At 48.8% G+C, this 12,726-nt stretch overlaps 1 protein-coding gene across 2 annotated transcripts; it reads right to left on the reverse strand.

Moving 5' to 3' along the window:
* Positions 1–1,342: 1,342 nt before the first annotated feature.
* Positions 1,343–12,453, reverse strand: HYAL2 (hyaluronidase 2). Of its 2 annotated transcripts, none has more exons than XM_079964438.1 (4): positions 12,299–12,453; positions 9,254–10,235; positions 4,903–4,992; positions 1,343–2,818 (listed from the first exon to the last, which is right to left on the reverse strand). In XM_079964438.1, the coding sequence occupies exons 2-4, from the start codon at positions 10,178–10,180 to the stop codon at positions 2,414–2,416; spliced, it is 1,422 nt and encodes a 473-aa protein (XP_079820564.1). In that variant the 5' UTR covers positions 10,181–10,235; positions 12,299–12,453; the 3' UTR covers positions 1,343–2,413. The 2 variants fall into 2 exon arrangements, with proteins under 2 accessions (XP_079820564.1, XP_079820565.1); XM_079964439.1 differs by lacking the exon at positions 12,299–12,453 and adding an exon at positions 12,139–12,292.
* Positions 12,454–12,726: the final 273 nt, after the last annotated feature.

Here is a 12,726-nt window from a genome sequence, read left to right on the forward strand (position 1 = left end):
TCAGGAATTTCATTTCAATAAACCCCATGCCCTTGGCAGAAGATGACCTGCAGCCCAACCCCTGGGTAGAAAACAGGGAGGAGTTGTAGCTCAGAGTTACAAAACAGGCGCTGGAGGCTCCAGGGTCAGATCGTAGCATTTCTCGGCTCGATCACTTAACTGGATGTATTGCTGGAAAACGTTTTGGTAAACAGAACAAAGAGGTTGGCTGCTGCCAACTGCTTGACAATATGAGTGGGTTAATAGTACTGGGCAAAATAACCCACTGACCTGGTTCAGTGCGAGACAGCTCCCTGTGTTCTCAACACCAATTTGATCACAGGCAGCTGAAGGGCAGATAAGAAAACAGGCTGCAAGTTTGACGCAGCTCTACTTGCCTGTTCCCCAAGTCAGCCCAAGGTGCCTCTTAGCTGCCTTCCAAACCAGCAGCAATCCCCCCTCACAGAAGACAACCCCACGAAGCACCACAATTTGGTTCGGTATTTCCAAGCTTGTTTTCTACAGATGCCCAGCCTCTTCCATCGCTTTTAGAGATGAACAAGTCAGGATCAGCCAAGAAACAAGCAGCCAAAGAAAACTAGATACACTCCTAAAATCAGGGGTGGGAGAGCTCAACCAGCCCAAAGACCAGGTTGCTCTGTCTTCCATCCAGCGAAGCAGGAGGTATCATCAGAGTTCAAAGAAAAGGCAGGCGAAAACAACAGAGGCTGCAGAGCACAACCAGTGGGAGAGGAAGGCCTTGGGGGAGGGGGTGTGGCTTGGGGGTGAGCCCTGTATGGCAAACAGAGAAGGTCCTCCATCGACTGTAAGAGAAGCAAGGAGAAACACGGCTGTTTGGGGAGAAAAGGAACACAATGGCAGTCAGGCCGCGCCCCTGCCTGCAGCCTCTCGCTCTCCTGTGCAGGGCACATGACCCTGACAGAGACACCCAGTGTTCCTTCCACTTTGGCAACTGCTTGGCTTTGCCAGCCAAAACTCGTTGACTTAATTACAAGGAGCAGGAAGTCCGGACAAGGAGAGGCAGCCCCTTGCTGCTCCAGTAGAGACAAAGAGCAACACTGGGAAGGAGAGCTGAAGGCCAGGGCTGGCAGATGGCCTCTGTACAAACAGCAGAAGGGGAGAGGGGGTGCAGCCACAGCAGCAACAGGCCTCTTGCATTGGGGGTCTCCAGACTCTCTGGCCGCACCCGAAACGGGAAGAGCTGAGGGAATTGTTAAGGCAAGTAAGAATGATCTGGTTCAGGCGCAGCTACTCGGGGATGGTCACAGGAGGGTGACCAGCACTGGCCAGAGCCACAGTTCTGTGATGAGAAGGACAAAGCCACACACGATGGGGGGAGGTGTTAATGAAAAGCCGGCCAACGTTTTATTGGGGTCTGAAGGCAAATACCACTCACAGCTGGAGCCTCCTTATTGGCAAGGAGGAATGGCATGAAGGGCCCCTCGGGGCAACCAAGCAAGCTCCCAACACACAATGCAGAACGCCAATTACGTTTTCTCGGTGTGTCTTTAATTCTGAGGTAAAACTTTTTTGGTTTTCCTATAACGGATGCAGGGCACCAACTCAGCACCGGCCACACACGGATCGGGGGCAGGGCACTCCCGCACCCCACGGCTGCCCTTCTCAGAGCAATACAAATGTTGTTTGCCCGCCCACCCAGTCGGTCAGCAAAGGGCATTTTCGCCACCAGAGCTTTCTACTCTCTAGGTTAAACCCCACTGGCTGGGCAATGCTTTCTCTCCTTCTCTATCGGCTATCCTAAAGAGGCATGTTTTAAACAGCAGCAATTTTCTCCTCACTACAGCAGCTCCACCAAACCCATCACACCTCTCCTGAGGCCTAAGCAGGCTCCAGGACTCCCATTTTCTAACCGAGCCCCCCTCCCTCCTTACAACAGAAGAGCCAAGCACCCCTCTCCCTAATCCTCTCCCAAAAGAATGCCGAATGTGGGCACCTATTCCTCCCTCCTCCCCACCCCCAGGTTACCCTTCGACAACTTTCCCCACCCTCAAATTCCTGCTTCTGTTTGGGTAGCTAACCCAAGGCACCAAATCGACTCCTGTGTTGGAGATACTTCTGGACAGCAAGGGAAAGGCAGGAGAGGCGAGGCCTCATGGCAGCCCCCCTACCTTTGCCAGTCCTCACCTCCAGTCACCCATCTGCCTGCGCACAGAAATACTGTCAGTGGGGGGGAAGGTCCTTGTTCACTTTTTTGCCCCTTAAAGGGCCAGTGGCACAGATGGGAGAGGTAGGACAGTCTCTTAAATAGTAGGTCTGCTACATCACTGCTAAAGAAATATATATATATAAAAACGAGAGGCTGGCGGCTCTTATTTCTCCCTTTCCGCCTATCACCACTGCCTGCTGCACCAGGAACTAGTTTGCGGCCGCAGAGATTCCAGTTGGAGGCAGCCTAGTGCAAGCAGGCCAGCAGACAGAGAGTTATCAGCAACTGGAGTCCCAGGTTACTGCGAAGATAGGGGCCGCCCCCAGGAGGGTTCAGCTGCTCCTTGCATCCTTTCCCGTGCCATCCCTGGTAACAGTGGCACTGGAAGTGGGCCTTGAGGAAGGCAGTGTCATCCTGAGAGAAGTTCCCTGTGGCCTCAAACAGCTGCTTGCCCTGCCCAGGAGCGTTGCGGTGGATCTCGAAGCTGGCTGGGTTGAGATGCAAGAAGACGTCAGTGTTGCTGAAAATGCGCCGGCAGCGCCCGTGGCCACTGCACAGAGCGTGGCTGCAGAGTTCGGCAGCTGTGGTCACGTTGACGATGTAACGGCCAAGGCCTTCCTCTATGTAGTTTTTAATCAGCTGGCACGTTTCCTGCAGAGGAGAGGATTCAAAATTAGCAACAGGAACTGGGAGACTAGCAGCTATAGCCAGGTGGTGAGATTTCACTCTTATTGAATCCCTGATGCAAGAAGGTCCAATGGAAGCCTCTATCCATACATCCATCCTGCAATCTAGCAGTTTAGATTTCTGAGCCAAAATACATATCTGAGAGTAAATTCCATTTATTTCCATGGAGTTTACTTCTTGGTAAGCATGCATAGGGTTTCTGCCTTGGTCAGTATTTATCCCTTTCTTAAACCCTAATAACACATTACTTATGTGTGGAGCATTTCTGTGTGGACCCATGCTTCCAAGTCTTGAACCCAGGTCTGCAACCCCCTCAGCTTGCACCCGACTTCGTCTGCAGAGAAATTTCAGAGCATGAGCACCTGCTTGTGCAAAGGGGCAGCATGCAATCAGGACACCCAGTCATGGAGGAAGAAGTTCTGATGGGGGAGGCGGGGCCAAAAGCCCAGCCCCCTCTGCTGACATGCCCTACATATGAATAATGCATGAACAGATGGGGCTGTATTTGGTAATGGGAATTTATCACTTCCCTCTTTCAAGAGGATGCACTGAAAAGACTTAAGACATCAGATCCGGATGACACAATCCCAATACTAGTCAGTACGGTTGCTTCACATCCTTGCAGGAAACTTGGAAGAACTGTTCCCAGAGCAGCTTTGCTAAACACGGTGCTTGAAGGCAAGTATAAAGGCAGTGTTTTCAGCTCAATATGGCTACCCACAGCTGTTAGGGTGTAGGCTAGGACTTTCACAGCACAAGGAGGCCTCCCTCAAGACCGAAAGGCTTGAGTTGTGTACAGCCTCAGTCTCTACTATTTACACTGAAAGCAGTTATTGCCCATTATGTACTCTGGACACCAAAGGGGGTATCTCTCTATGGTTCCATCTCTTTAGGAAATGATGCATATGCTTGGTATCAACACTGGAATGGCAACTAGTTGAATTCAATACAAGGAAGTGCTATGGAGGCCTTTGGTGGGGACCATGCCCCCTTGGACAAAGTAGCAAAGCTCCAAAGAAGAGTGTCTTTGTATCCCTCAAAGCCAAAAGCCATTAGTAGTCAAAAGCCACCCTTCTCCCTCTAGTACCAGGTGGTCATTGCATTGACAGTATCTATCTATCTATCTATCTATCTAGTGTGTATGTGTATTTATGTATTGCTTAAAACAATAAACAGTGCAGCATGTAAGAGGCAACACGGGATCTGGGATTGAAAATAAAGCAATGGCAGTAAAGAGAAACAATACCAGCCATAATACAATACAAGCTAGATCTTTTCAGGGATGCATGAAATAGCCACTCCCTTGGGAGTCATGAGTTGCCAGGGGACCACAATTTATGCTTGACCTATTAATAAAACTTACAGACGGAAACAAAATTCTGTCAAATTTATCATGTCTTGTCATGCCTCTTATTACTCTGTGGTGGTATGTTAGATGTCCAGAAAGCCCATTTGTCCCACACCTGAGACCACCAGCGTTCCCTAGAGGGCCTTTCTGGGGTCTTCTGACATTCAGCAACTTCCAGGCATTGCCAGTACCTTTGTCAACACATGCCTCTTCCCATACTTCTCCTGACAGAGAGAAGTGTGAGAGCCAGTGTGGTGTAATGGTTAAGAGCGGTAGTCTCGTAATCTGGGGAACCGGGTTCGCGTCTCCGCTCCTTCACATGCAGCTGCTGGGTGACCTTGGGCCAGTCACACTTCTCTGAAGTCTCTCAGCCCCACTCACCTCACAGAGTATTTGTTGTGGGGGAGGAAGTGAAAGGAGAATGTTAGCCGCTTTGAGACTTCTTCGGGTAGTGATAAAGTGGGATATCAAATCCAAACTCTTTTTCTTCTTCTTCTGACAGCCCACCAAAAAGAGGCTGTGCTGATGCTGAGCTGCTAAACCGAACAAATTGCAGAAGTAGCTCCACTAAGAGGGCTGCCTGCTGAATTAAGACAGGACCCGACATGCTGTTGGCAGAAGTGAGATCGAAGAGCCGTTTTATCTGAAAGAAGCTCCCTCTTGGCTTGTCTCTCTGCGGATGGTGCGGAAACATACATACCCGACTTCTAGTGTTCTCTGCATCTCCCCAGAAGATCGCACCAGCTACCCCCAGAGCAGCACTCTCCCCGATGGTGGAGATCAAATCTTTCTGGAAAGAAACATCCAGGTAGTTCCACAGTTAGTACAGATACAGAATATTAGGAGATTAGTAGGATACTCTCTAGCTCAATAATGGATAGGTTGCTGTATTATGACTGTTCCTTATTATATAGTAAAAGGGGGTGCCTTTTAACACCAGTTTCAGCCTTATGGTGGAGAGAAAGGATAATTCACCTTTCAAAATACGGACTGTCAGATAAAAGCAACATTTCAGACTGACAAAGAGAAACAGGTGAAAGCCTTGCCTGGCCAACATGTGTGAGGGAGTTTCTTGTTGGTGCTGTGGAGGAAATGGATGAGGGACTGCCTGCCCCCTGGCCCTTGAAGGCTTCATTCCCATGGAAGTAAGGTAAAGGTAAAAAGGTAAAGAACCCCTGGACGGTTAAGTCCAGTCAAAGGCAACTATGGGGTTGTAGCGCTCATCTCACTTTCAGGCCGAGGGAGCCAGTGTTTGCCCACAGACAGCTTTCTGTGTCATATGGCCAGCAGGACTAAACCGCTTCTGGTGCAACGGAACACCGTAATGAAAACCAGAGTGCACAGAAACACCGCTTACCTTCCTGCTGCAGCAGTACCTATTTATCTACTCACACTGGTGTGCTTTCAAACAGCTAGGTTGGCAGGAGCTGGGACATTGCACTGGGAGCTCACCCTGTTGCGGGGATTTGAACCACCAACCTTCTGACTGGCAAGCCCAAGAGGCTCAGTGGTTTAGACCACAGTGCCACCCGTGTTCCATGGAAGTAATCTGTTAGGGTCACACACTTGCAGTGGGCAGGGCCAGAACCTCTCTACATGCAACCTCTCAAGAACCTGAAGATACAGAAAGAGTGTAGGGTGGTAGATTATCTCAAGTTAAAATCATCGCCACCTCTTACATTTTCCATCCGTCAATGCACATGCACCACACAACAAAACAGGTGTCACCTGGTGTTGGTAGGCCAGAAAATTCCACGAAGGATTGGGAATGCCTCGCCACCCGAAAATCTGGAGAGTGGGTGCCAGTTCATGAAGGTAGTACTGAGTCATACTGAGCAATGGTCTGATAGTAGACAGAGCAATGGTAAAGCACAGCCCCAATTACATGGAGGATTTACCTTCATTCAGTGAGCACTCCCCAATGCAACATGGGCAAGTTCAGGGACACATTGAGACATGCACAAGGTCCTTGGAGGAAGGCTTGTCCCCATCCTCACTTTCAGCATCTACATTTTCAGGTGTGTGAACATGCCTCTGGTAGAGTACAGACAACCAGGACAAATCATGCTACACCAAATGCAGAGATCATCCCCAGAGCTCAAAGGGGTTGGGTGAGGAGTGGAACTGCAAATTGTATTCTATGGATGAATAGGCCTTTAGGCATGTGTGGTTAAAGCTGCCATTTTATTATCAATGACTGTTGCCAAGCAAGAAGGAGCAACAACAACTTTTTTAAAATACAAAACTTGGGCGTTACTACCCCTTGCCTAAACATGTCTGAAGTTTGTCATTTTAATTAGCGTTTCACTTACACTGCTTACTTTCAGAGCACCCTCTAGTTAATCTGAATGATTCCTAAGTAGCAGGGATAAAAACCTCCATTCACTAACTTCCACTCTATCCATGGGCAAAGTCAGCCACATAACGAGCAAGGGTTGCATTTTTGAGGCTCTAGAACTCACCACTGGCCACAGATTATTATTTTTTTCCAAAATGCTCAGCTGTAAAGTTGCTCTTGCCTTTGGTTAGAGGTAGAGCATGAAACCAAGTTAAGATCTCAAAGAGAGAAAGACCCAAGGTGCGTGCAGGTATCATGCCCAGCTCTGCTTCTCCAAACAGCGGATCTGCAAGGTGCAAACTTATTAAAGTAACGTACAAGGTAATTGCAACTGCTGACATAGGTGCCAACTCTCTGGGGCCCTGGGTGCCCGAGTACCCAAAAAATTCCCCTTGAAGGGGCCGGGCACCCACAAATTTCAATGCCAGGGCCATGCACACTGCATGGCACCCATGGCCCCGGGCACCCACGGTTGCGGGGCCAAGCTGGCACTCCTGATTGCTGAAATCCAGTTGTGTAAGGGCAGCTGAAAATTCTGTTTTGGAAACTTCCCCCACCCCAGCCAAGGCAAGATAGAAGCGGTCCAGTCTTAAAACTCATCACAGAGCCCAGTGATGTGCAAGGTCAGAAACTCTGGAAGGAAATCCCCCACCCTGAAGCTTAAGTGCCTTTCCTATTGTAAGTAGCAAACTCAGAAGTGATGGGTCCCTTTATGATAGTCCCAGCCACACACCTTCTAAGATTATACAACAATCTTATAATGATAAAATAGCAATAACTGGGGATGTGTTGCAATAAAACACTTTCCACCTAAATCTACTGTTTTCTGCACACATACTTGGGAAATGATTTGGAGTGCTCCAATATCTTTCAGAGTAACTTATGTTGTGTTTTTCATAATGTCTCATTACATGTAACATAACTTGTACACCATGGGTAGACAAACTAAGGCCTGGGGGCCGGATCCGGCCCAATTGCCTTCTAAATATAGCCCACGGACGGCCTGGGAATCAGCATGTTTTTACATGAGTAGAATGCGTCCTTTTATTTAAAATGCATCTCTGGGTTATTTGTGGGGCATAGGAATTCGTTCATTATTTCCACCCCCCCAAAAAAATATAGTCCAGCCCCCCACAAGGTCTGAGGGACAGTGGACCGGCCCCCTGCTGAAAAAGTTTGCTGACCCCTGTTGTATACCATTCTCTTGAAAGTCAGGCACCTTGTGTTTTTGGTGTTCCAAAATGCATAGCTTTGGAGCATAGTGGCTAAAAAAGCTTCCCTTTCATGCTGATCATGTGGCTTAAGGTCACTGGAGACTCTGCTGCCGAAACAGTAATGAGCCTTTGATTCCCCCCACCCCAAGGCCCCACATCACTAACACTACATTGCTGCCTGCTGCTTCCTGTAAGTCCAGCTAGGATAGGGAAGTTTTTTCCTATATGAGGGAAACAGAAATCATACTGCAATAGATTACCGATTACGATACAGTTACAGGGACCAACTATCTCAGAAAGCTTTCGCTCCCAAGTTGTGTGGGCCAAGGCAGAAGACCGAAGATAGTACATTTTTGCCTATGGACAAGCCAGTCACATCAACCCTGACACTAGCCTCAGTGGTGCTCAGACCTTGGGGGCATCTGCATGATCCTGCTGCATCTTACAGTGCCAGGTAGCCTCAGAAGTTACCTTGGGAAACTGCAGGAAGCAGAAGCAATGCAGCTTGGCTTTCAGCACAGATCTACACTCCAAAGGCTGTGGCACCATGGCAAAGGACTACTCTGAAGTTGGCATGCCTGGATGCTCTTCAAGCCAACAGAACTTGGGTCAATAGACTACATCCCCTTACCAACCCTGTGTGCTTCAGTGCGCCAGAACTAAGCCCACCCATAGGAACAATTTGGAGTGCAACTTCCGACTTCTCCAGCTCAGTGGTCCACAATGGGCTGGACATGTATCCAGCCCAATGGCTCCCTATTCTTTAGAAAAGCCCTTGGCAAAATGCCAGACTAATAATTCTTTCTAGGAGAATTAAATGTCCATAAAGAACAGCACTTTTTTGCAGCAGTGCTGCCACAGCCATACAACTGATGAGGGAGACAGACAGAAGCAGCTGCCTCCTTCCCTCCTCAGCCCCACCCTAGACTTCTTAAGTTTCCATTACACATCAAGTCAATTTGCTTAGGACCAAGATAAAGGAGAAGTCCTTTCCCACCTCCCATTGTACAGCAAATCCACAGGAACCACAGCTCACAGGTGCTTCCTGGGAGCAGTCCCAGCCCACAAAACTTTGGTTGGAGACCTCATTAAAGCTTCTGATAAGCAGCCTTTATCTGATCATGCTTATCAGTTATTACCACAAACTAATGCATCTCAGTTATTGCTATAACAGGTCTGAACAACGTTTGACCCAGGAAGGCAAAGGCAGCTCACCAGCTAGGTATTGGTGGCCAGCTAAGTGCCAAGTAGCCTCCCACCCTAGCCCCATTGTTTCCGTGTCAGTCAGACAGCACACCAGAAAGTTTATTACACCCCTGGAGAGTGCCATACATTGCTGGTGGATTACCTTTTGGGAGGGTGGATCACAAGCTGGGCTGACCTGTCCTTCAGACTGCTCCTCTTCATGGGACAGAAATCCAACCCCAATGGCCCTGGATTCTTGGCTATTTCCCAATTCCAACAGAGTAACATTTACCAGATAGGAAAGGCTTTCTTACCTCGCTTAGGACATTCTGTGTGCGTATATAGGTGGGCCTGGTGTAGACAAAGACCGGTAGGCTATAGTTATCATGGTGCTGCTGGGAGATGCGAAGGGCCTCTCCTACCCGAGACCTCACAAACTTGCGGCCATTTGTGTGGTTGGCCAGCACCTGCTCCAGGTAGATGGAAGGGTAAAGGGCAGTGCTCTCCTTCCAAAGCCAGAAAAGATGGTCGTTGCGTGACTTCTCCACATCTGGGCAGCACCCTGTGTAGCTGTCCTGGTTCTTACTGTAGTCGTGGTTGTAGCAGTCGGGGAAGAGGTAGAAGCCCCACAGTTGCCGGGGGCGATAGTACTTGGCGTATTTCAAGGTCTCGCTCATAAACTCACGGGCATACGACTCAAATTCATACTGAGCCTCCTTCTTCACCTGGTCCTCCAGCAGGTGAGGCTGCCGAGCCTTCACAAGTAAACGGGAGACATTGCGGTAGATGTCTTTCGACTGCCAGTTCCGGACCCAGATGGGTCTCCACTCTTCCCAGTCGATCACAGCCAACCCCTCCTTTGTCTCAGTGCGGATGTATTTCCTAATACTAGATTCCAGTTGGTTCCGATGCTGCTGTAAATTGCTGTTTTGGGGGACACCCCCATTCACAGCCTTCCCCCCATCATAGTAGGGATAGAGGCCCAGGCGCTCTTTATAGAAAATGGTCAAGTTCTGGTCCACAAAAAGTTCATTGGTCGAGGCATGAACGTCAAAGATGCTGAGATCTGGCTGGACACCATAGCGAGGCTTGCATTCCTCGGTTGGCGCATTCCAAGCAACAATGAAAGGCCTGCGGGTGAGAATGGGGGTGAAGGCGGGCTTCTCTTCGTCCTGCCCAGGGGCGCCAGCCACAACCAGGAACACAAACCAAGTCACTGCCAGCACAGAGCTTCCCTGCATCCTCTCCAAGTGGTTTGGGGACAAGGTGGTGGCAGGTTACAGGCAGAGCAAAGGCCTGCAAAAGAAGACACAAGAAGAGCAGAGAAATGTCTGATTATGCTAAAGTAAGGAAAAGGAATCACACTTTTTGACCAGGCGCAAACTCCTTGGTACAACAGTATAAGCTAAAGGCGGCCATTTGAAATGCTTCTTTGGAAACAAAGGAAAAAAGAATTCCTCAACCAGAACTTCTATCTCTATCAGTAAAACTCCTCCCTCCACTAGTCTTTATCGTACTCAGAAGGTGGGAGCTAATTGGGAATTGAAACACACACACACACACACCAGAGAGCTGGCCTAATCTGGTATACAATGACTGTGGCAGTGTTCAGAATTTAGCTATTATTGTTATGATCCCAACCCCCTTTTAAAAAAAACCTGTGGCATCTCAACAGGCAACATGCTTTTATTTTCCAACTTTCGTACCAGTTCCCAGAGCTCCGTCTGCAATCTGGCGTAACCCACCATCTGCTACAGGACTGAGAGTTGGAAAAGTCTACAGAGTCTAGCAAAAGCATGGCAGGCACAATCAAATAAACAGCAGCGGAGAGCAGAGCAAAACCTGGCAGAGAGGTTCTCAGAGCCTCAAGAATCAGCATGCAGGGACACATGGGTCCAGAAAACCAGTCGCCTGTTTATTTAGCGGCTTCAGGACTGCCAGCACTGCAGAGATACTTCCTAGACAGAGCAGTTCTTAAGGAGAACCTTCCTGCTTTCTTTTCCCTGAAGGCCCATCATCAGCATAACCCTAGACTAACTGGTGGACCTAGAGAGGAGACAGGGCCATTATACAAGCATACAGATTGTACAAAAGCGCCATTGGCCTCAGGAGGAAAATGGGGCAAGTAAACAAAGAAGTTAGCCCATCACAACCCTGGCAGCAGAAGCTTTTCACTAAGGAAGCCAAGCAAGTGAGACCTCAGCTTTGATGACCCTTATCACTACTGCTGAAAGAGAGTCCAAGAGCTGCTTTGAAAGAACTGCGTTTAAAGCCTTCCCCAGCAAAGGATGGTTCCCCAATATCAGAACACTTTCTTAAATTTATACCAAAATGCCTACCTTCCTAACATGAAAGTCAGTATTTTCTCTTTCAACACATCAACAAAATCAACACCATTTTTTAAAAAGAAAGTTATCCTTTGTTCGTAAAATTTTGCGTCCCCGTTATACACTCTTTAACATCTTGCTGGTGAGGAACAACATAGCTTCTAAAGTTTTGCCCCCCCCCCTCCCCACAGAAAAGTTCACAAGGTGAACTATTTGGTGGAAAGAAAGAATCCCTATCAAATAGCATTTGAGAGTAAAGAGTTGTGGGGAAATGTGGATGTCAGAAACTGAACTAAGTCACTTTTGGAAAAAAGAATAGCTTTAAAGACTGTTACTGCAGCAATCGGACAACGCTAGAAGAACAGGCAGCAGCAAAAAGTGGGAAAACTTAGCTAGAAAAGAAAAGAAAATCAAGACCCAAGTAGTTACTGAAGCCGGGTCAGCAGAACAGATGGAAGAGCACTTCCACGTGCTAACGCAAACACCAAGTCAAATATTCCGAGTTCCGAGCGAGCGTGATCTTTCCAGCAAAAAAATATGCCCACTAAAAAGCAAGTAGCTTGAAACCGTGATGTTCAGCCAAAATGCAAACCAGAATCACTCGCCACAAAATATTCAAGCGGTGCACATAGGAAGGGGCCGGAAGAAATAAGTTCAAGCGAGAGAGAAAAATATATTTTCCATTCACTAGCTCGGCTTCCTCAAAAGGGCATTTCATCAACTAGGAGGCTTGCCAAACCAAGCAGGGAAAGCGATCTGCAGTCTTGCAGAAAAACTTACCCCTGCACAGATGCGCTAGGGGACCCGAGAGAGGAACAGCTAAGCAGAAAGAAAGTACTTTAGGAAAAACCACACTGAACACACACACACACCTCCTTCTCCTCCTCTCCGATTCCCTGCTCAACTTCAGACACTCCTTGCCAGCCAACTCTAAACCAGCCCTGAGGGCTCCTCGAGCCGCATCTCCATTGTCCTACAGTCCTGGGGCTGGGGGCGGGGAAGCTCTCTGGGTCCCCCACTGTGCGAACTCACCTGGGTACTTAACTTATCACCCCCCTTGCCAGCTTAAGCAATATATCCTCCTGGGCGCAGAGCAGCCTCTACTTAAAGGGCACATGAGCCCAGTACCACCCACCCGCTTCTCCGGCAAGTCCGCTTCTCCCTTAAAAGATCAGAGCGAGGGACAGCCCATTGCCGATTACAGGAAAGGGGGAGAAGGGGCACACCATGGAACAAGCCTTCTGCGGACTTTTGCGCGAGCAGCAAGAACCGAGAAAGACGTTTGAGAGCTGATATCCTTGCACACTTTGATTCTGCAACGCTCGGGTGCAAATGGCGTTGTTTCCGCCGCCCCCTCAGTACTGTCGGTGTGAGTGCTCCCCCGCCTAGCGGAGCCACTTGGTACAATCCAGCTGCTTTCCGTATGCCAAGTGTGGCTTTGCCTCTTAAAGGGAAGCGAA

Source organism: Podarcis cretensis (genome assembly GCF_951804945.1).
Source record: "Podarcis cretensis genome assembly, chromosome: 2".
NCBI classification, from domain to species: Eukaryota; Metazoa; Chordata; class Lepidosauria; order Squamata; family Lacertidae; genus Podarcis; species Podarcis cretensis.

Bases quoted from the DNA above. Each gene is read 5' to 3' on its own strand.
- HYAL2 (XM_079964438.1), bottom strand. From the start codon at position 10,180: ATGCAGGGAAGCTCTGTGCTGGCAGTGACTTGGTTTGTGTTCCTGGTT. The intron at 4,993-9,253 runs GTAAGAAAGCCT...GTTTCTTTCCAG, and splicing joins CACAGAATGTCCTAAGCGAG to AAAGATTTGATCTCCACCAT. The intron at 2,819-4,902 runs GTATGTATGTTT...TCTCCTCTGCAG, and splicing joins CAGAGAACACTAGAAGTCGG to GAAACGTGCCAGCTGATTAA.